The sequence below is a fragment of the Chiloscyllium plagiosum genome, unplaced genomic scaffold (assembly GCF_037043375.1).
Source record: "Chiloscyllium plagiosum isolate Xiang-an unplaced genomic scaffold, Cpla_swu_hap1 HiC_scaffold_2, whole genome shotgun sequence".
NCBI lineage: Eukaryota > Metazoa > Chordata > Chondrichthyes > Orectolobiformes > Hemiscylliidae > Chiloscyllium > Chiloscyllium plagiosum.
In genome coordinates, this window is record NW_028270140.1 from 62,009,533 (window position 1) to 62,032,380 (window position 22,848).

At 41.6% G+C, this 22,848-nt stretch overlaps 1 protein-coding gene across 11 annotated transcripts in view; it reads left to right on the plus strand.

Annotated features, from left to right (window-relative positions):
• LOC122561773 (semaphorin-4D-like) overlaps positions 1–22,848 on the plus strand; it is a 269,699-nt gene that overhangs the window by 136,102 nt on the left and 110,749 nt on the right. For all 11 annotated transcript variants that reach the window (XM_043713910.2, XM_087997181.1, XM_087997186.1 and 8 more), the window contains 2 exons: positions 16,646–16,791; positions 20,761–20,823. In XM_043713910.2, the coding sequence (XP_043569845.1) occupies positions 16,646–16,791; positions 20,761–20,823 (209 nt within the window). The remainder of the gene's footprint in view (positions 1–16,645; positions 16,792–20,760; positions 20,824–22,848) is intronic.

Below are 22,848 nucleotides of genomic sequence, written 5' to 3' on the forward strand. Positions count from 1 at the left end.
TAAGGAGAGGAACAGAAGAATCATGGTATGCATGTCTGTAGATTATTGAATTCAACAGGGCTTGTAGGTGAGATAGTTAAGAGGGTAGCTGCAATATTTGCTGTTATTAGTGAAGGCATTGAATACATGAGCAACGAGATTGTGATGGAGTTTTATATAATGTTCGTTCACTCCACAGTGGAGTGCTGTGTGGAATTTTGGTCATCACCCTATATGAAGAATGTACATGCACTTGAGAGGGTGCAGAAGAGATTTCACCAGGTTATTGCCTGTGCTGGAGCGATTTGGCTATGAAAAGAGAGGAGATCGGGTGGGCTTGTTTTCTTTAGAGTGGAGAAGGCTGAGGAGGATTCTGATTGATTCAGATGTACAACATTCTGAGGGGCATTGATAGAGAACGGCACGGTGGCTCAGTGGTTAGCACTGCTGTCTCTCAGCACCAGGGACCCGAGCTCGCTTCCCGCCTCAGGTGACTATCTGTGTGGAGTTTGCGCATTCTCCCAGTGTCTGTGTGAGTTTCTTCCAGGTGCTCCGGTTCCCTCAGGTGAATTGGCCATGCTAAATTGTCCATAGTGTTAGGTGCATTAGTCAGGGGAAAATATAGGGTAGGGGAGTGGGTCTGGGTGGGTTAGTCTTCGGAGGGTCGGTGTGCACTTGTTGGGCTGAAGGGAGTGTTTCCATACTGTAGGGAATCTAATTTAATCTAAATCTAATCAGGAGAATAGACACAGACATAGGGAGAAAACCTCCTGCTTTGTAGACGGGTCAATGACCAAGGGACAGAATTTATGGTAAGGCGGAGGAGGTTTAGAAGTGATTTGAAGAATCTTTTTTTTTCACCTGGTGTGTAGTGTGTATCTCGAACTCACTGCCTAAAGGAGTGGTAGAAGAGTGAGGCCCTCGAGACTTTTAAGAATTATTTAGAGGAGCACTTTAAATGCCATAACATATAATGCTGAGGTTCCGGATTAGTGGTGCTGGAAGAGCACAGCAGTTCTGGCAGCATCTGAGGAGCAGTAAAATCGACGTTTCGAGCAAAAGCCCTTCATCAGGAATAAAGGCAGAGAACCTGAAGCGTGGAGAGATAAGCTAGAGGAGGGTGGGGGTGGGGAGAAAGTAGCATAGAGTACAATAGGTGAGTGGGGGAGGGGATGAAGGTGATGGGGGAGGCGGGTGGAGTGGATAGGTGGAAAAGAAGATAGGCAGGTAGGACAGGTCATGGGGACAGTGCTGAGCTGGAAGTTTGGAACTAGGGTGAGGTGGGGGAAGGGGAAATGAGGAAACTATTGAAGTCCACATTGATGGCCTGGGGTTGAAGTCTTCCGAGGCTGAAGATGATGCGTTCTGGGCGGTGTGATTGATTGGTGCGGGTGTCCCGGAGATGATCCCTAAAGCGCTCTGCTAGGAGGCGTCCAGTTTCCCCAATGTAGAGGAGACTGCATCGGGAGCAACGGATACAATAAATGATATTAGTGGATGTGCAGGTAAAACTTTGATGGATGTGGAAGGCTCCTTTAGGGCCTTGGATGGAGGTGAGGGAGGAGGTGTGGGCACAGGTTTTGCAGTTTCTGCGGTGGCCGGGGAAGGTGCCAGGATGGGAGGGTGGGTTGTAGGGGTGCGTGGACCTGCCTGAACTGCTGTGGTCTTCCAGCACCACTAATCCAGAATCTGGTTTCCAGCATCTGCAGTCATTGTTTTTACCTATACAATGCTGAGGGCCAAGTTCTGGAAAATTGAATTAGAATAGACAGATATTTGATGAGACAATGGCCTGAGGAGTCTCTTTCTGTGCTGTATAAAGCATTGATTCAATGCTTGTGCTAGTATTTTAATTTTAAATTTTGCAAAACTGGAAGTGATATTTTCATTATATAATTCCATCATGCTGGTTGCCACACTTCAGTGTTTCTTGCAATTTTCTGATAGAGCTCAGTGCTTCCAAACTTTGTTTTCTTTAATTACAGAAGCACATTAGGTTTTTAAAAATCTGAATTTGTTGGGATAATTTGCCAGTTTAGAATGATTTCACCATTTTTTCTTTATTCATCATGACATCATGTGTTATCTGTTCATTTATTTCTGACTCATGCTCCAGTTTTCTGCAGGTTTACAATAAAGTGGAGCTCAATTAGAATCATTGAAAGGAAACTTTACATGTTTTGATTAATCTTTACAGTGTAAATGATAGCATTATTACTTATAGATTCTAATTTTATAGTTACAGGTTTTTATCCCCACTTCAAGCATTTAATTTTGACTTGTCATTACTTTAAGAAATTGTTTAGCAAACTGTTTTAACTCATGCTATCAGCATTGTCTTGTTTTTGTTAATGTTTCCATGTGTTTCCTGTTAGCTGGTTGTCTTGCCTTCCCAGTAATTCCTAGTGATATTCATATTGGTGATTGTCCCAGGATTGATGTAAACCCATTATTTGTACTTATACCACAGAAAGGGTTGGTTACCTCTGACCCTACATGTTCACTGACTGACAGTATGAATCCGTAGAGACACCAATTGCTGTTGGCATAGCAGATTTTCTGGTCTGGATCAATTTGGCAATGTCATTCTGATTTGTGTGCCTTACACTTAGTTTGCATTAAATGCAAACATGTCCTGGTTTTCTCTAGATTTGTGCAAAATCAATTTGTATATTATTCCTCTGTCAGTTATAGTAGGATAATTTTAGAGCTAGAGCTTCTGTTCATCCCTGGCTGTAAATGAAACACTAGAACATTCTTAAAAATCATAAAGCTTAATTTACAAGAGATGAAAACAACAGTACAAAACCTGTAGTTTGCAGTGTTTACTGTTTACAAGACCATTTTATGTGATTGAAAGGAACCCAAAGGAATATGAGAACAATTAATTCCTTTTTAAGCTTTTATTTGTCATTTAATTCATTTACAATATTTTCAAAACATATCTTGGAATTTTGATCTTTATAAATTGCTAAGGTTTTATCATTTTTAATATCTTTTTGGTTTAATCTTTACTTTTTCTTGTTATTCCCATTTGGTACCTGGTGCGAAATGAAGTTACTTCACCTTCAAATTGACCACCATCTTAGTCTCATAATTTAATATTATATTATATAGAAACTCTTTTTGTTTATTCACATACTAGATCAAGAATTCCTTTCCCTGCATTTACTCAACATGTCCCTGTGAATATGTTTATCAATGATTTGAGCTCTAGGAATTCTAAATACTATTTAAATGTGAGAGGACTCTGAACCATATGTGTGTCATGAATGCACATTGAGCGTAATGAGGTAGGTTTGTGCCCTGTCACGGAAGGAATTCTTGGCAGGCTAACTGTTTCCAATAGCTGTGTTAGGGGGTCTACTGAGTTCATCCAAACAGAGTGCAGTGATGTTTGCTTTCAAGGAAAGAAAACTAAGCTACTGTTTCAAGATCTTAAATGGTAAGAGAAGCATTGTCAAGACACCTACTTTCCTGAGGTGTTGCAATTAAAATGGTTCAACTAACTTCATAAGTTTTAAAAAAAATTAATTCATTTTTTCTTCAACATTAATGACTCAGTGGACTAAAACTGTAAATAGCTTTATTGAAAAAAAAACTGCCTCAAAAGTTGTTGAATTAAGTAACTTAGAGAATAACTTTATTCAGGGATATAAGCATTGTAACATGATAAATGCACAGCAGAGATATTAAGTCATTGGGAAAAATGCCAGAATTAATTACTAAAGTACTAGTAGTAGTAGGACATTTAGAAAATCAGTGCAATCAAGCATGGTTTTGTAAAAGAGAAATAATGTTTCAACTATTCAGAACATTTATTAACAACTTGTTGAAGAAGATCATATGATGGAAGGTGTCATCAACACACTATCAAGCAGGACCTGCTCAGCAATAACCTGCTCAGTGATGCCCAGTTTGGGTTCTACCAGAGCCACTCAGCTCCTGAATTCAATACAGCCTTGGTTCGAACATGCACGAAAGTGCTGAACTCCAAAGGTGAGGAGAGTGACAGCTCTTGACATCAAGGCCTCAGTCAACTGTGTGCAACTTCAAGGGTCCTGAGCTAAACTGTACACAGAAGCTATTTGGTTCATTATGCTTGTGAAGTAAAGCCAGCCTGACTTGTATTTTCCAGTTTTTGATATATACCTTATAGGTTGTGATACACCAAGTGCACAGCCAAATAAGTTTTAAAAATTTCAATGAGGTTCCTGCCTATCCCACCCCTTGTTGTATCCAGATATTCCACAACCAGAATTTAATGTGTTAAACTCCCTTAAAAGGTGCTGTGAAAATATTGTTGTGTTGCTTTATATTCCATTTAAGACAGTCAGGTTTAGTCGTAAGTATAAGAAAAGAACGGATCCAGACTACTGAAGAGACTAACATTGCTTTATATAGCATCTTTTGAATATTTCAAAGGATGTTACATCAATGGCAGTCTTAATGCAACAGTGGCAACATTTCAAATGTAGGAAACACATTGTCAATTTGTTCACAATAAGCTCCTCCTACAACATTGAGGACAAACAGAATATTTTTGTGTGTTGGCATGAGTTTTTAGTAATGAGCAAAATAACCTTTTTAAGTTTAACTTGCAAGAATATCTGTGAGGAATAAAAGCGTGCTGCTCTACATTGGTGATTGAGAGTTTATGATCATGGTGCCTTTTTAGCTAATAGTGTATCCTGCTTTTGAATTCTAGACTGCACAAAGCACTGGGAGAGGGAAAAAATACTTCTACTTTGCTAATTCGTGGACAGTTATATCATACTGGGCTTGGGCTATCAGTTTAGCTTGAACTTTCCCTTGTCCTCTCCTTTTGACCTCAAGACATTTTGCATAATACCAATGTGTTTTTCTGTGAACGCATCTTTAAGTGCTGCTTGGCAACAAATTGAAAGCAACCATTTACATTGTTAAAAGAAACACAGCTGTGGCAGAAAGAGCACATACGAAACTTGGTATTTCAATCAACTGAGAACAAAAGACAAAGTTCTGTGCCTGGTACAGGAATCTGTTTGGGGGGGATTATTTTTTTTAAAAGTCACAATTAATGTTGTTCTCCATGGAGATTGGTATTTCTTATATTACCAAAAAGGTTAAATTGTTACCTTTGAAAGTAAAGTCATTCCAATTTAAATAGATTATCTTTGTCTCGATTAGAAAGGAAATTGATTAGACTCCTTACAGTGTGGAAACAGGCAATTCGACCCAACAAGTCCACACCGACCCTCCGGTGAGTATCCCGCCCAGACCCATTCCCCTACCTTATTGCTCTATATTTACCCCTGCATTATGCACCTAACCTACACATCCCTGAACACTATGGACAATTTACCATTGCCAATTTACCTAACCTGCACATTTTTTGATTGAGAGAGGAAACTGGGGCTCCCGAGGAAACCCATCCAGACACTGGGAGAATGGAATTTCCACGCAGACAGTCGCCCAAGGCTGAAATTGAACCCGGGTCCCTGGCGCTGAGACAGCAGTGCTAACCACAGTTTAGATGGAATTTGCTCTTGTGGCCAATTTAAGTAACTAGATATTTTTCTGTTGTAATTCTCTGCTCCAGCTGCACAGCTGGTTAGTGCCACTGTATTCACTGTTGAGATTTGTTTATCCTGGAACAGATGTGCCCCTTCATTGTCTTGATGCTGCCCCCATAGAATATACAGTTTAAATAACAGCTTCCCCCTTCTGTGGTGAGAAATTCTCACCACATTTCTTATGTTTTTGGGAATATCAATCATCATATTCTTCATGAGATGTGTTTATATTTTTTAAGCATGCAAATATTTGAAGAGTTACAGCACAGGGCAGGCTATTTGGCTCATCATTCTCATGCTTTCAAATTTGTTCTTGTTCCCTGCCAGTGCAAAGGCAAACTCTATTCATCACTCCCACTTGGAAGTAGGCTCCACATTACTGGCCTAGATGGATCTTTTCTCCAATTATCTGAAGATTTGTAGTCAAATTGACAGAATTGTAAATCCTGTGACTGTATTTTATGAATTTAATCTTTTGTCATTTTGTTGCAACTCTCCAAAACAAACTATTTTACTTGAGTGGTTAAGCTTGAGGGACTCCGCTGTCCAAGAGAGTGGTGGAGTTGGATTCAGTTAAGGCATTCACAGGAAATCAAATTATTTTCAAAGGAAGAAAAGGTTTTAGGTAGAAGGATTTTTAGAGCTGGCATGGTGGCTCAGTGGTTAGCACTGCTGCCCACAGCACCAGGAATCCGGTTTGATTCCAGTCTCTGGCGACTGTCTGCGTGGAGTTTGCACTTTCTCCCCATGTCTGCGTGGGTTTCCTTCGGGTGCCTCCAGTTTCCTCCCACAGAACAAAGATATGCAGATTAGGTGAACTGGCCTTACTATATTGCCCTGTAGTGACCAGGATTGTGCAGGCTAGGCAGATTAACCATGGGAAATGAAGAGTTACAGGGGTAAAGGAGGGATGCTCTTAGAAGTGCTGACTACTTAGATTAGATTACAGTTTCCACACTGTAATCTAATCTAAATTTAAATCTACTTGATGGGCTGAATGGCCTGCTTCCAGACTGTAGGGATTCTGTGATTCTATGATGAAGGAATGACTGGTGAATTGTTCATTTAGAGAGCTGATGCAGGAGCGATGGTCACATGGCATTCTGTATTACAACAATTCTCTGGTTTGTAAAGGATTGAATTTGGAACACTGCAAACTGAATCACATCACAGTGCGGAGGTGCACTGACTACCTGTCTTCCACTAAAGCTTACAGTGTCACACATCACTGTACTCGCTATAGTAAATGCCTGACTTATTTCAATTGACTTCTGCATCTGTGCTGCATATGAGTGAAATTAACCTACATCCCATCTACTGTATTGGCAATATTTTAATTCATCATACAATATAACTTGACTATCATAGAACATAGAACATCGAACATTACAGCGCAGTACAGGCCCTTCGGCACTCAATGTTGCGCCGACCTGTCATACCAATCTGAAGCCCATCTAACCTACACTATTCCATGTACGTCCATATGCTTGTCCAATGACAACTTAAATGTACTTAAAGTTGGTGAATCTACTACTGTTGCAGGCAAAGCTTTCATACCCTTACTGCTCTCTGAGTAAAGAAACTACCTCTGACATCTGTCCTATATCTATCACCCCTCAATTTAAAGCTATGCCCCCTCATGCTCGCCGTCACCATACTTGGAAAAAGGCTCTCCCTGTCCACCCTATCTAACCCTCTGATTATCTTATATGTCTCTATTAAGTCACCTCTCAACCTTCTTCTAACAAAAACAACCTCAAGTCCCTCAGCCTTTCCTCGTAACACCTTCCCTCCTCCATACCAGGCAACATTCTAGTAAATCTCCTCTGCACCCTTTCCAAAGCTTCCACATCCTTCTTATAATGCAGTGACCACAACTGTACACAACACTCCAAGTGCAGCCGCACGAGAGTTTTGTACAGCTGTAGCATAACCTCATGGTTCCGGAACTCGATCACTCTGTTAATAAAAGCTAAAACACTGTATGCCTTCTTAACGACTCTATCAACCTGGGTGGCAACTTTCAAGGATCTTTCATGGACACAGAGATCTCTCTGCTCATCTACACTACCAAGAATCTTACCATTAGCCCAGTACTTTGCATTCCGGTTACTCCAACAAAAGTGAATCACCTCACACTTGTCCACATTAAACTCCATTTGCCACCTCTCAGCCCAGCTCTGCAGCCTCTTTATGTCTCTCTGTAATCTACTACATTATTCGTCACTATCCACAACTCCACCGACCTTAGTGTCGTCTGCAAATTTACTAACCCACACTTCTATGCCCTCATCCAGGTAGTTTATAAAAATGACGAACAGCAGTGGACCCAACACCGACCCTTGCGGTACACCACTGGTAACTGGACTCCAGGATGAACATTTCCTATCAACCACCACCCTCCTCTGTCTTCTTTCAGCAAGCCAATTACTGATCCAAACTGCTATATCTCCCACAATCCCATTCCTCCGCATTTTGTACAATAGCCTACTGTGGGGAACCTTATCGAATACCTTGCTGAAATCCATATACACCACATCAGCCGGTTTACTTTCATCTACTGGTTTGGTCACCTTCTCAAAGAACTCAATAAGGTTTGTGAGGCACGACCTACCCTTCACAAAACCGTGCTGACTATCCCTAATCAAATTATTCTTTTCAAATGATTATAAATCCCATCTCTTACAACCTTTTCCAACACTTTACCAACAACTGAAGTGAGGCTCACTGGTCTATAATTACCAGGATTATCTCTACTCCTCTTCTTGAACAGGGGAACCACATTTGCTATCCTCCAGTCTTCTCGCACTATTCCTGTAGACAATGACGATTTCATCTTTCACATTTTTCTACATTTGGTGATCCTTCCAAAAGGCTGGCTGTGAATTGTGTGGGCTCATCATGTGTATGTATCTTGACTGCAAGAAATACAATATCATGTATATCACACCATACAACCTTTGAAAACATATTTGTTAAATACTGAAAAACTAGCTTCCTCAAATTGGTTTAGTTTATGAAATATTTAAGCTACCATATGATTATTGTTACTTGGATAGTTGCAGAGAATCTCTATAATAATATCAGTCACTGCACTGCTTAACATACTTGGAAATTTTTCTGAGGGAGATTCTTAGAAAAATTTAGAGAACAGAAATTTGCAATTACATAATTAATTAATTTTAAATGTCTAATATTGAATCATGATCTAGTGTTAGCGATTAAATATTATGAGGTTTGAGGTCAGAATTGAAGGAATACTGCTATGTCAGAGTTGTACAGGGTGGGGGGGGGGGGGTCAAATAGATTGGGAGGGACTTTTAAATTAGTTTGGGATTATGGTCAGCATAAACTGGTTGAACCGAATAGTCTGTTTCTGTGCTGTATGACTATGATTCTATAACTTGTATGATAATGTGTGGAGCAGGTAATGTCTAAAGTTGAGCTTCAGAGAGTCACTTCCAAAATAGGAATTCTACTGTTGGGTAGTCTGTTAGTAGTCCATTGTGATCTGCATTTTGTTTAGAATTTTTGTGTGAAATGGGTTAAAAATTGCCACAAATACACATGCAAAAACTGCTGCTTTACAATAATAAAAAAAAATTGTGCAAAAGTGACAAGCTAGCAAACCTACATCTTCGACGTTAAATAGGCTGGGGCTGTTTTTCCTGGAGCATCGGAAGCTAAGGGGTGGCCTTATAGAGGTTTACAAAATTGAGGGGCATGGATAGGATAAATAGGCAAAGTCTTTTCCCTGGGGTGAGGAAGTCCAGAATTAGAGGGCATAGTTTTAGGGTGAGAGGGCAAAGATATAAAAGAGACCTGAGAGGTGCCTTTTTCACGCAGAGGGTGGTACGTGTATGGAATGAGCTGCCAGAGGAAGTGGTGGAGGCCAGTACGATTGCAGCATTTAAAAGACAATTGGATGTGTATATGAATAGGAAGGGTTTGGAGGGATATGGGCCAGGTGCTGGGCTAGTTTGGGTTGGGGTATCTGGTCGGCATGGACAAGTTGGACCGAAGGGTCTGTTTCTGTGCTGTACATCTCTGACTCTTAAGACAACAACAGAGAGGAAGAGCTAAACCAACAACTAATAAAACTGGTGCAGAGATGGCGAGAATATAGTGGGGAAAAGGCTGGCCAGATTTTGGATCATGACACTGTAGCAGAAATTGACTTTGAAATAAAGGAGCTTACCAATATGGAAGACCCTCTTTGCTTCAACTCAAACGAGCCAGTCGCAGGCTATTAAAATATCTTGGAGGTGGGGCAGGGAAATAGGGTGTGTGCCTGTGTGTCCTTACAATGTGTCCAGTGCACGTGGAGCATCTGGACCCTCATGGACAACCCCAGCAGACAGATCTGAACATCATACCACTATCATAGTGCGGAGTCCCTGGGCTATGACATTGACAGTACTGCTCTGAGTGCAACACGATGAGTAGCAGCAGTTCAACGCAAAGATCTAGGTGATCGATACGCCTTCTGTTGGATGGCTAAATCTAAAGATGATGGCAACCTTTGTGTGTGATTGCATGAAGCTGTGCATAGACTGTGTGTAAACACGAAGTCTCACTACACACTGAGGTTCCACCCGTCCTTGGTGTTGTGAAGGATGGGACTGCTCTTGTTGCCGCGGAACTCTCCAAGTAGTTTGACCATTCTATATCACCTATCCTTCATGGAGAAATTTACAAAGAAAAACATCTTTGACCACAAGTCCATCAGAAAGTGGTCAGCATGTAGTATTGTTGAGAACCTGTGGGGAAAGGAGAGGGTGGATCCTATGGCATGATTCCCTGAGCAGACTGTCAAAGTCATTTAGAATGCCTCATGACCAGAACTTTGCAACAAGCACTAAGATGTCACTTGGCTGGTGGTGAGAAGAGCGCTAACTGTGAGCCTGTGTCTTGAAGCACCTGCAGGGAGGTGAGATAATCCTGGTAATTACAGACCAAAGAGCCTCACTTCAGTTGTTGGTAAAGTGTTGGAAAAGGTTATAAGAGATGGGATTTATAATCATTTGAAAAGAATAATTTGATTAGGGATAGTCAGCACGGTTTTGTGAAGGGTAGGTCATGCCTCACAAACCTTATTGAGTTCTTTGAGAAGGTGACCAAACTGGTAGATGAAAGTAAACCGGTTGATGTGGTGTATATGGATTTCAGCAAGGTATTCGATAAGGTTCCCCACAGTAGGCTATTGTACAAAATGCGGAGGAATGGGATTGTGGGAGATATAGCAGTTTGGATCAGTAATTGGCTTGCTGAAAGAAGACAGAGGAGGGTGGTGGTTGATAGGAAATGTTCATCCTGGAGTCCAGTTACCAGTGGTGTACCGAAAAAAACACAGTGGACCAGGTTAATAGGCTTTAATGGATTGATATTAAGTTAATATTAATCACACACTGCATATGAATGTTTGCATGTGAGTGCGCGTGAGAGTGTGTGCGCAAACTTGGTAAACTGAGTGTGATGGAGTATAAGCCTGAGAGAGGGTGTGAGTGTGGAGGGTAGATGTGTGTGTCTCTATGACAGAGGATGTGTGTGTGTTGAACCCAAGGTCCTGGTTGAGGCCATCCTCTTAGGTACTGAACCAGCCTCTGCTTGGCCATTCTATGTTGTTGCATATCCTGAATTCCACCTTGGAGGTTGGACACCTGAAGATCCTTGGCGGAATGTCCCACTGAAGTAATCCCTGACTAGGAGGGAATATCCCTATCTGGTGTTTGTTGCGCAGTGTCCACTCATCCGTTGCCATAGCCTCTGCTCAGTCTCTCCAATGTACCATGCCTTGGCGCATCCTTGCCTGCAGCGTATGAGATAGACAACGTTGGCCCAGTCACACGATTACCTGCCATGTTCACGGTGGGTGGTGTCCTCATGTGTAATGGTGGTAACCATATCGACACTCTGACGCATCTTGCAGTGGCTGCCATGGCAGGGTTGTATGGTGTTGTGGTCCATGTTGTCCTGAAAGCTGGGTAGTTTGCTGTGAACAATGATCTGTTTAAGATTTGGCGGTTGTTTAAAGGCGAAGGGAAGTGCTCATTCTCATTGATAATGTATTGCAGACTGCGAAGAACATGGTGTAGTTTCTCCGCTCCCGGGAAGTACTGGACATCGAAGGTACCCTATTGGTTGCATCCAGTGCCTCTCTTGAGGATGTCATTACAGTTTCTCGTGTGGCATGTCGGATCTGGCGATTGACAAGTTGAACATCATACCCAGTTCTTATGAGGGCATACTTGAGCACCTTCAGGTGTCCATTGCGTTGTTCCTCATCTGAACAGATCCTTTGTATGTAGAGGGCTTGTCCAGAGGGCTTGGCTGTTTTAATATGTTTAGGGTGGAAGCTGGCATGGTGGCACAGTGGTTACCACTGCTGCCTCACAGCGTCAGAGACCCGGGTTCAATTCCCATCTCAGGCAACTGTGTGTGTGGAGTTTGCACATTCTCCCCATGTCTGCATGGATTTCCTCCCACAATCCAAAGATGTGCAGGTTAGGCGGATTGGCCATGCTAAATTGCTTGTAGTGTTAGGTGAAGGGGTAAATGTAGGAGAATGAGTCTGGGTGGGTTGCTCTTCGGAGGGTCGGTGCGGACTTGTTTGGCCGAAAGGCCTGTTTCCACACTGTAAGTAATCTAATCTAATCTAATCTATAAAAAGTGCAGCATCGTGACAGTAGCCATAGGTTTACGGTAGAGTGAGGTACTGAGATGCCTGTCCTTGACAGAGATGCATGTGTCCAAGAACGAGACAGTTACTAAAGTCCATAGTGAGTTTGATGGTGGGATGAAATTCGTTAATGTTACTGTGTGTGTAGTTGTTTCAGTGACTCCTTGCCATTGGTCCAGAGGAAGAATATGATCAAAGTGTTTAGTTCACGGGTGTGTTCTTTGGTCGGATCAGCCGGTAGTTGCCTGTAGTGTTCCTGGTTATTCAGTTGTCAGTACACTTCCTTGTGGTTCTGTTCTATTCTGAATAACAATGGCTCCTCCTTTATTTGCCAGGTTCATGACCATTCTGCAATTGGTTTTGAGAGCATGGATGACATTGCGTTGTGATCAGGTGATGTTTTGCTCTACCTGTGGGTGTGGCTGATGAATCTGGCATTTACACATTTCTTGACGGTTTGAGCATAAATGTCAAGCCCAGAGCAGCAACCCTATAGAGGAGTCCAAATCAACGACTCCTTTGGTTGCTCCACTACAGATGTCTCTGATGACTGTTCTGGATTGTCGTTTAGCTGATTGGGATCACTGCTGACATCTTGGGAGAATTCTTGGATTCTCATTCGTTTGACGAATTTCTCTGTGTCTGCTGCAAGACCAGTGGGTCAAAGAGTGCAGTGCTGGAAAAACACAGCTGGTCAGGCAGCATCCAAGGAGCAGGAGAGTTGATGTTTCGAGCATAAACTCTTCAACAGGTCATTGCTGATGTGACCTCCCTGCCACATTTGTAATCTCTTCTGAGATCCTGATTCTACTATTCATTGCTATCTCCATTTGGTTAATTACCTTGTCCTATCTGTACCCTGCTCTAGATTGCCAATAAACTTAGGAGAGGTTAGCATACAACCCGGGAGTGGCCTTCTAGTGACAAGATCCAGCATCTGCAGACCTCATTTTCTCTTTGCATTCACTCTCTCTCACTCTCATTCATGCTCTCTCTTGCGCTCTCTCTCACACTCATTCACACGTTCTCTTGCTCTCGCTCTCATTCACACGTTCTCTCGCTCTCTCTCTCTCTCTCTCTCTCTCTCTCGCTCGCTCTCTCGCGCTCTCTCTCTCTTTCTCTCTCACATATGCATGGCAGACAGGCAATCGATGTAATATTTTATAAATTCCTACTTTGGAAATAGAACCAGTCTGATTCAAGATTGGGATGCAGACAGACTCTAACCTCACACCTTTAATGCATTGTCTGAGTTGAGATGTCACCTAATTTTATAAATTCTTAAGTTATCTCTAGAATGTGACTTGAAAGTAGTTCTGGGATTTACATATTAAAGACCCAAAACCTGCAATCCATTCTAAACGATGAAAGACTTAACAGCAATCAAAGTTTGTTCAATATATCATTTCAGTTGCATGACACTAAGATCTTTTGCTATAAATTCTGTCTTATGATCCTGCTCCACAACCACCTGATGAAGGAGCAGTGCTCTGAAAGCTAGTGCTTTCAAATAAACCTGTTGGAGTACAACCTGGTGTTGTGTGACTTTTAACTTTGTCCACCACAGTTCAATACTGGCTCATCCAAATCAAGATTGATATTAAGAAAGTGGATGTGCTGGAAATTCTGGGAAGCATCAAGATAGGTAACACCCCAGAGCTGGACCAGATATATCCAGGGTTACTATGGGAACCGGGAATGAGATTGTTGCACCTCTGGTGATGATTTTTGCATCCTCACTCCCCACAGGAGTAGTACCAGATGATTGGAGGGAGGAGGATGTTTGTTTTTCATCTATTCAAGAAAAGGAATAGGGAAATCCATGGGAATTACAGACCAGTCAGTCTTACATCTGTGGTAAGCAAAGTATGGGAGGGATTCTGAGAGATAGAGTTTGACTATTTGGGAAAACCTAGTATGGCTTTGTAAGGAGCCGGTCATGCCTCACAAGCCTTACTGAGTTCTTTGAGGATATGACCAGACAGGTTGCCAAAAGTTGAGCAGTGGATATGGTGTATATGGATTTCAGCAAGGCATTCGATAAAGTTCGCCATGATAGGCTCATTCAGAAAGTTGGGAGGTATGGGATAACGAGAATGTGGATACAGAATTAGCTGGCTGAAAGAAGTCACCGAGTTGCAGTGGATGGAAAGTATTCCATTGGAGGTCGGTGACCAGTGGTGTCCTGTAGGGATCTGTTCTTGGGCCTCTGCTCTTTGTAATTTTTATAAATGACTTGGATGAAGAAGAGGAAGGGTGGGTTAGTAAGTTTGACGATGGCTAAAAAGGTCAGTGTTGAGGGCTGTTGCAGACCACAACAAGACATTGACAGGATGCAGAGCTGGGCTGAAAAGTGGCAGATGGAGTTCAACCTGGATAAGTATGAAGCGATTCATTTTGGAAGGTCTATTTTAAATGCTGAATACAGAGTTAAGATAGGATTCTTAGAAGTGTGGAGGAACAGCAGAATCTTGGGGTCCACGTACATAGATCTCTTAAAGTTGCCACCCAAGTTGATAGGGTTGTTAAGAAGCCGTATGGTGTTTTGGCTTTCATTAATAGAGGATTAAGTTTAAGAGCCACGAGATTTTGCTGCAACTCTGTAAAACTCTGTTTTGATCAGACTTGAAATATTGTGTCCAATTCTGGTTGCCTCATTATAGGAAGGATATCGATGCTTTAGAGAGGGTGCAGAGGAAATTTACCAGGATACTGCCTGGATTGGAGGGCTTGTCTTATGAAGAGAGGTTGAGTGAGCTGGGGCTTTTCACACTGGAAAGAAGGAGGAAGAGAGGTGTACAAGGTAATGAGAGGCATAGATAGAGTAGATAGTCCGAGACTTTCCTCCAGGGCAGAAATGGCTGTCACGAGGGGTCATAATTTTAAGGTGATTGGAGGAAGGAATAGGGAGATGTCAGAGGTAGGTGGTTTATGCAGAGAATGGTGGGTGCGTGGAATGCATTGCCAGCGGTAGTAGTGGAGTCAGAGACATGAGGGACATTTAAGTGACTGCTGGACAAGCACATGGACAGCAGTAAATTGAGGGGTGTGTAAGTTAGGTTGGTCTTAGATTAAGATAAATACTCAGCACAACATCATGGGCTGAAGGACATGCAGTGTGATGTACTGTTTTATGTTCTATATAGGTACAATGCAGTGAAGCTCAGTCGGTGCTATGTGCAATGAACTGTTTGTATGTGCAATGTTGTTGAACACTGAGAGAGCTTTCATTTAGACTGTGAACTCATGAATTGAAGGTTACCAAGAAATTGTTTAGTATTGGAGGATGTAATTTTTATTTGTAGGTGTCAAGTAATGAAAATTGTTGTGATTGCAGTTAGTGTAACGTTATCAGAGGTGGCTATATTCTCTGCTGCGCCAGTACCTTTCCTCTTGCAAAACTGAAGAAAATTTTAAAAAGTCAAGAGTAGCTAGGATCTTTGTCTGTGACAGGCAGTTTAATTAAAATAATCACATTTTAAACTGTAAATTAATTTTGCTAAACGCTTATGAACTGCATGAAGAACAATAAATCAAAGCCTGAAATTCTGTAGGTCTGATGTTAATAGTTTCTTGGGTATAAGAATAAATGAACAAATTGATTTGCCATTCAGCATTGTTGCACATCAGAAACCGATTCTCAATAATGCCAAAGACTGTGATTTTTTTATTATTATTAAGCCACGATGAAGACATTACTATTGTCTAGAGGGCAGTTAAGAGTCGATCATTGCTTGTGGGTCTGGAGTCAAATATATGCTAGTCCATGTCTACAGTGGCAGAATTTCAATCCCCCATGACCTCTGAACATTACCTGGGCTCTGTAATAACAGTTAAGTGCTAATACCACTCGGACATTACCTTCCCCTTTAATGTAACCTGAGAAATTGGTTGATTGTGTGACTTGAACAATACGGGATACCAGAAACATCAAAGCATCGAGCTAATATTATCAATTGTTAATCAACTGCCCATTAAACTCCAGTTTCTAACTTTTCTTAATTTAAAAAAAAAATCAAATCTCAGTTAATTTGAGTTTTAATAATTTACTTGAAATACAGTCCAGATAAGGGCCATTCGTACTTGATGACAGAACACTTCCCCAGATCAGGAAGAGGGAATAATACCCAAGCTCAGACTAAGCATTTATCCAATTCACTGAAGAACAATTTACACCACACCAAACCTTAAATATTCTTGTATTCTTTTTTCAAAGTGCAGCAATCAACTTGTACTGACTAAGGCTATACTGAGATTTGTCAAACCTACTTCATGTACAGATGGTAAAAGGAACAGATTTGTCACAAATCATTATGGACTCCAGTATAATAATCCAAAGCAGCACCCAGTCTTCCAGTGCATTCAAACATTGGATTAGATATTAATTTTGAATTTTTTTTTAAAGACTACTAATTACTTTAATTATTTACAGAAGTGCCTTTGATCACATTTTCTGCTCGAGGTGTGTCAAACTATTCAACATTGTTGCTGAGTGAAGATCGAGGTGTGCTGTATGTAGGTGCCCAGGAAGCCATCTTTGCCGTGAACATGTCGGACATTTCAATTAAAATCCATGAGGTAATAATTTTAAAATAGTTTTAAGCGCTAATCAGAAAAGCCATTTTTATCTTCTAGTCTTTTATAGTTGTCATTAGTTTGTCCTCCATCCTTGTCCCCAATATTTCTGCTCTCTTCTGAATCTAGTGACATGTATATATTTCCCTGCAACTCTGCAGTGTTCAGATATGTCATCTAGTGAGCTCTGTCAGTTATTGTCAATTTTACAGACTTTTCAAAGAACAATAAAGGTCTATTTCAAATGATTGTTGGTGATTACTCATGTGATTTTTCTACCAACATGGCAACTTTAAATACTTATATTGATCCACCCCTAGATTTCGTGGTCTTCTATGATCACTGAAAATAATTTTGAGCCTGGTGCTCTCCCACAAACATGACCGCACATTTCTAGCTATTGAACTGCATCTGTCTTCTAGAATCTCACTTTGCTGTATAGTTAAAACCGTACTCCAGGCTCTGCATTCTTTTTTCATTTTTGTCAAAATTCATAATTTCTTATCAGGAAATGTTATATTCCTCTTATACTTAGAACCACATGATTGATATGAATAGAAAATAACTGAATTCTCAATACAGAGCCATAAGATATACCAGCATTCACAGCCTGCAAGATCTAAGTTCATGCGCTTAACCTAAATCTTTGCTTTCTACCTCCAATTAGCCTTCCAGTCACATGGCACCGATTTTCTTTAATGCTATATGCCTTGGTTTTCATAACAAATCTCTTAATGTGGCACCTAAGCAAACATCTAAAACAAAGTCCAAAAACAAAATACTACAGATGTTGGAAATCTGAAAAAAAAAGGAAATTGCCAGAAAGACTCAGCAGGTCAGGCAGCATTAGACCAGAAGAAATAGGAAAATGAGCAGATTTGTCGGCCCCTCGGGCCCACTCTGCCATTCAGTAGGGTCATGGGTGGTCCAATAGTCCTCTTGCCCACTTTCCTGTATTTCCTTGTAATCCTTGATTCTCATTCTGATCAAGAATCTATCCATGTCAGCCTTAAATGAACATAAGAACTTTGCCCCACAACTGTGACAAGGCGTTCCAAAGACTTTTAATCCTGTAAAAGAAGAAATTCCTCCACATAGTCAATCTTAAATTGGTGTCCTTTTATTCTGAGACAACACTCTCTGGTCCTAGGTCTCCCAAGAAGAGAAACATCCTCTCAGCATTTATCCCTTCAAGCCCCTTAAGATTCCTATAGGTTTCATAGAATCCCTAGAGTGTGGGTATAGGCCATTCAGCCCATCAAGTCCATGCCAACCATCTGAAGAGCATCCCACCCCCTACGCTGTATCCCTGCAATTCTCATGGCTAATCCACCTAACCTGCACATCCATGGACACTATGGGCAATTTAGCATGGCCAATCCACCAAACCTGCGCATCTTTAGACTGTGGGAAGAAGCCAGAGCACCCGTAAGGTGCCCACACAGATGTGGTGTGAATGCGCAGACTCCATTCAGACAGTCTAGAATCGAACCCATGTCACTGGTGCTGTGAGGCAGCAGTGCTAACTACTGAGCCACTGGGCCACCGTTTCAATGAGATTACCTCTCATTCTTCCATATTCCAGTGAGTAGAGTCCCAACATGTTTAACCTTCATTCAAGTCCATCCTTGCATACCTGAATTATCCTAATGAATCTTCTCTGAACTGCCTCCAATGCAATTCGATCATTCCTTATATAAGGGAATGGCAACTGCTTACAATACTCCAGATATGGTTTCACCAGCATCTTGTACAATTGCAGTAAGACCTCCCTACTCTTATATTCCCACAGCCTTGAAGTAAGGGCCAACATTCCATTTAGCCTTCTTGACTACCTATTGTACCTGTGTGCTAGCTTTCTGTATTTTGGTGCTCAGGTACTCCCACGTCTCTTTGTGTTGAAGCTTCCTGCAGTTATTTACTAGTATATTTACTTATTGACCATAAAATATCAATTGTTAGTCCAGCATAGCCTTCTACAAATCCATACTGCCTAATTGGCCCATTCTTTTGCAATCATTCATTAATGTCATTTCATGGTATGAATTTAGTAGTTTCCACACAATGAAGCCCCAACTAACCAATCTGATACTCCTTGCTTTAAATGCTTTTTCTTTGCACTCTACATAAACTTAAAGACACACCCTGCAGAATGAGTGATTGCTTCATGACACTGCAACTCATCCTTGCTTGGACCCAATATGCCACAGTATTCCGTTCATAGCACCAGTGCTAGATGCAGCAGCTGGGGACAAGGAGGAATTCTACTCCAGCCTTGAACAATCTTTCTCATGGATCTCAAGTGGACAAGCTAATTGTTCTCTGCAACTTCAATGCTCGAGTTGGTAAAAGTGCAGACCTTTAGGGCAATGTAATTGGCAAAGGACTTGGGAAGCAGTCCTCACCGGCACTCATCTCCTGACCAAATGCCATAGAATACAACTTCCTCATCACCAACACACCATTCTGCCAAAGGGACAAAAACAAGACAATGTGGCAGCACCTGCATTCCAAACACTGGCACTTCCTTGATTACATCATCATCATCATCAGATGAGGGATCGGTAAGACAGTAAAATCACCCGTTTTGTGACAAGAGCCAACATCTGTGGACAGACCATCACCTGATCCAAGCCAGGATCACCATAAATATAGCCCCACAGCAGTGGAGATAACAGAAGCAATGCTGTAAGAAGCACAACATTGAGCACTCAAAGACCTGGGGGAAAAAATAACCCCATACAACCAACCTGGGTCCAGTTCTAGGCTCAGGTGACTGTGCAAAGTCCACACAGACATTCTCCCCAAGTCTGTGAAAGTTTGATTTGCGTGCTCTAGTTCTTTTCCACCTTCCACAGATGTGCAGGTTAGCCGGATGTGCCATGCTAAATCCTTGGAATCAAGGGAGGTGCAGATGTCGGTGGATTAGCCATGGGAAATGTGGGTTACATGGTTAGGGTGAGGGGAGCAGGGGTTGGGCGTCTGGGTGGAATGTTTTTCATTGGATCAGTGTGGACTTGATGGGCCAAATAGCCTGCTTCCACACTGTAGGGATTCTATGTTTCTTACAGAAGCATCCTTCTTCCTCTTGACAAGAGATTCAACTTCCTTAGTAAACCATGGCTCCTGCGCTCGACAATCTCCTCCCTGTCTGACAAGTACATAGTACACACAGTAGCTGTTCCTTGAATAAGTTCCACATTTCTATTGGGCCCATTCCCTGCAGTTTCCTTCCCCATCCCATGCATTCTAAATCTTGTCTAATTGCATTGTAATTGCCTTTCCCCCAGCTGTAGCTCTTGCCGTCCGGTGTATATCTATCCCTTTTCATCTCTAAAGTAAACATAACTGAGTTGTGATCGCTATCACCAAAGTGCTCACCTATCTCCAAATCTAACACCTGGCCAGGTTCATTATTATGTACCAAATCTAATGTACCAAGTCTAATCCATCCTTCATGTACTTGTTGAGCTCCACTTTAAATGCATTAACTCAACTGCTACTTATAGTAACAAGTTCACATTCTGAGTATTCGTTTTAATTTTTTTCCTCTTTTATTGGGTTTAGCAGTGACCATCTTCAATTTCTTTTAAAACCTTTTTTTTCAACTTCACAGAAATGAGAACATGATATTCATAGTTTACCACTAAGCTCCTATTTAAGAACTTCCTATTAGGTCAATGCTAATTGCAGTGTCTGGCCCAACATCCCAGTTTTACTATGATTTTATTTACACTTTTATTACTGTTTTTGTAATATTGAATCTTAATTTTATTGATAGTTAACATCTGTATTCTATTAAGGCCCAAGTATTTTCAACCATCAGCTGTGACTGAGTTGATAGAACACTGGTCCCTGAATCAGAAGGTTGTGGGTTTAAGTCCACTTCAGTGCTGTTCGTGCTTTTGTGTTCACAAGAATGCACTTATTTTCGATAGCTATTAACTGGGTTTTATAATGTTCTTCTTTCAGGTATTCTGGAAAGTCCCACAGATAAAACAGAGGGAATGTGCAGCTAAAGGAAAATCTGAAGTGGTAAATTTGGATTTAAACAGATGATCAACTTCCTTTTATGATTAAAACTGTGGTAACACTGGCAGAATTCTGAGAAAGGGAGTAAATGGCAGTTATTTGCTGTTTTTGTGGGTATTCCAAGGTTCTGCTTAATCTCCTGATGCAATTATGTAGATTAAGAAAAGCCCTCAGAGCTTGTAATGGTAAACCATATCAATCTATTGATTTTGTTATAAGTTGTTCCCCTATTGCATTGTTTTGACACTTTTATTGGAGTCATAGAAATTACAGCACGCAAACAGACCCTTTGGTCCAACTCGTCCATGCCAACCAGTTATCCTAGCCTAATCTAGTCCCTTTTGCCAGCATTTGGCCCATATATCTCTAAACCCTTCCTATTCATATACCCTTCCAAATGTCTTTTAAATGCTATAATTGTACAAGTCTCCACCACATCCTCTGGCAGCTCATTCTATACACGTACCACCCTCTGCATGAAAAATTTGCCTCCTAGGTCCCTTTTATATCTTTCCCCTCTCACTCTAAACCTATGCTCTCTAGTTCTGGACTCCCCCACCCCAAGGAAAAGACCTTGACTATTTATCCTATCCATGCCCCTCATAATTTTATAAACATCTATAAGGTCGCCCCTTAGCCTCCGATGCTCCAGGGAAAACTGTCTCAGCCTATTTAGCCTCTCCCTATAGCTCAAATCTTCTAACCCTGGCAACATCTTTGTAAATCTTTTCTGAACCCTTTCAAGTTTCATAACATCATTCCAGAAGGAAGAGAGAAGAATTGCATGCAATATTCCAAAAGTGGCCTAACCAATGTCCTGTACGTGCTGCAACATGACCTCCCAATTCATATACTCAATGCGCTGACCAATAAAACATAGCATACCCAACACCTTCTTCACTTTCAAGGTCTCCTTAGCAATGCTCCCTAGGACTTTACCATTAAGTAGCTACATTCTGCTCTGAGTTGACGAAAGTGAGTACTGCAGATGCTGGAGATCAGAATCAAGATTACAGTAATGCTGAAAAAGCACACAGGTCGGACAACATCCGAGGAGCGAGAAAATCAACACTTTGGGCAAACACCCTTCATCAGGACTGAGGCTGAGAGCCTCAGGGGTGGAGAGATAAATGGGAGGGGGGTGGGGCTAGGGGTAAGGTAGTTGAGAATACAGTAGGTGGCTGGAGGTGGGGGTGAAGGTGATAGGGTGGAGCGGATAGATGGGAAGGAAGATTGACAGATGGGACAAGTCATGAGGACGGTGCTGAGCTGGAAGTTTGGAACTGGGGTAAGGTGGGGGAGGGGAGATGAGGAAACTGGTGAAGTTCACGTTGATCCATAGGGTTGGAGAATCCCAAGCGGAAGATTAGGCATTCTTCCTCCAGGCATCGGGTGGTAAGGGTATGGGACGGAGGAGGCCTTTCCAAAATACAGCACCTTATGATTATCTGAATTAAACTCCATCTGCCACTCCTCAGCCATTTGGCCTAAATTGTTCAAGATCCCGTTGTAATCTGAGGTAGCCTCCTTTGCTGTCCACTGCACCTCCAATTTTGGTGTCATCTGCAAACTTACTAACTACACCTCCTATGTTCAAATCCAAATCATTTATGTAAATGACGAAAAGTAGTGGACTTAGCACTGATCCTTGTGGCATTACACTGGTCACAGGCCTCGGTCTGAAAAACAACCCTCTGTCTTCTACCTTCAAGCCAGTTCTGTATCCAGATGGCTAGTTCTCCTTGTATTCCACGAGATCTAACCTTGCTAACCAGTTTCCCATGGGGAACCTTGTTGAATACCTTACTGAAGTCCCTATACTTCACGTCTACTGCTCTGCCGTCATCAATCCTCTTTGTTCTTCAAAAAACTCAATCAAGTTTGTGAGACATGATTTCCTATGCACAAAACTATGTTGACTATCCCTAATCAATCCTTGCCTTTCCAAATACGTATAAATCCTGTCCCTCAAGATTCCTTCCAACAATTTGCCCACCACCAATGTCAGGCTGACTGGTCTATAGTTCC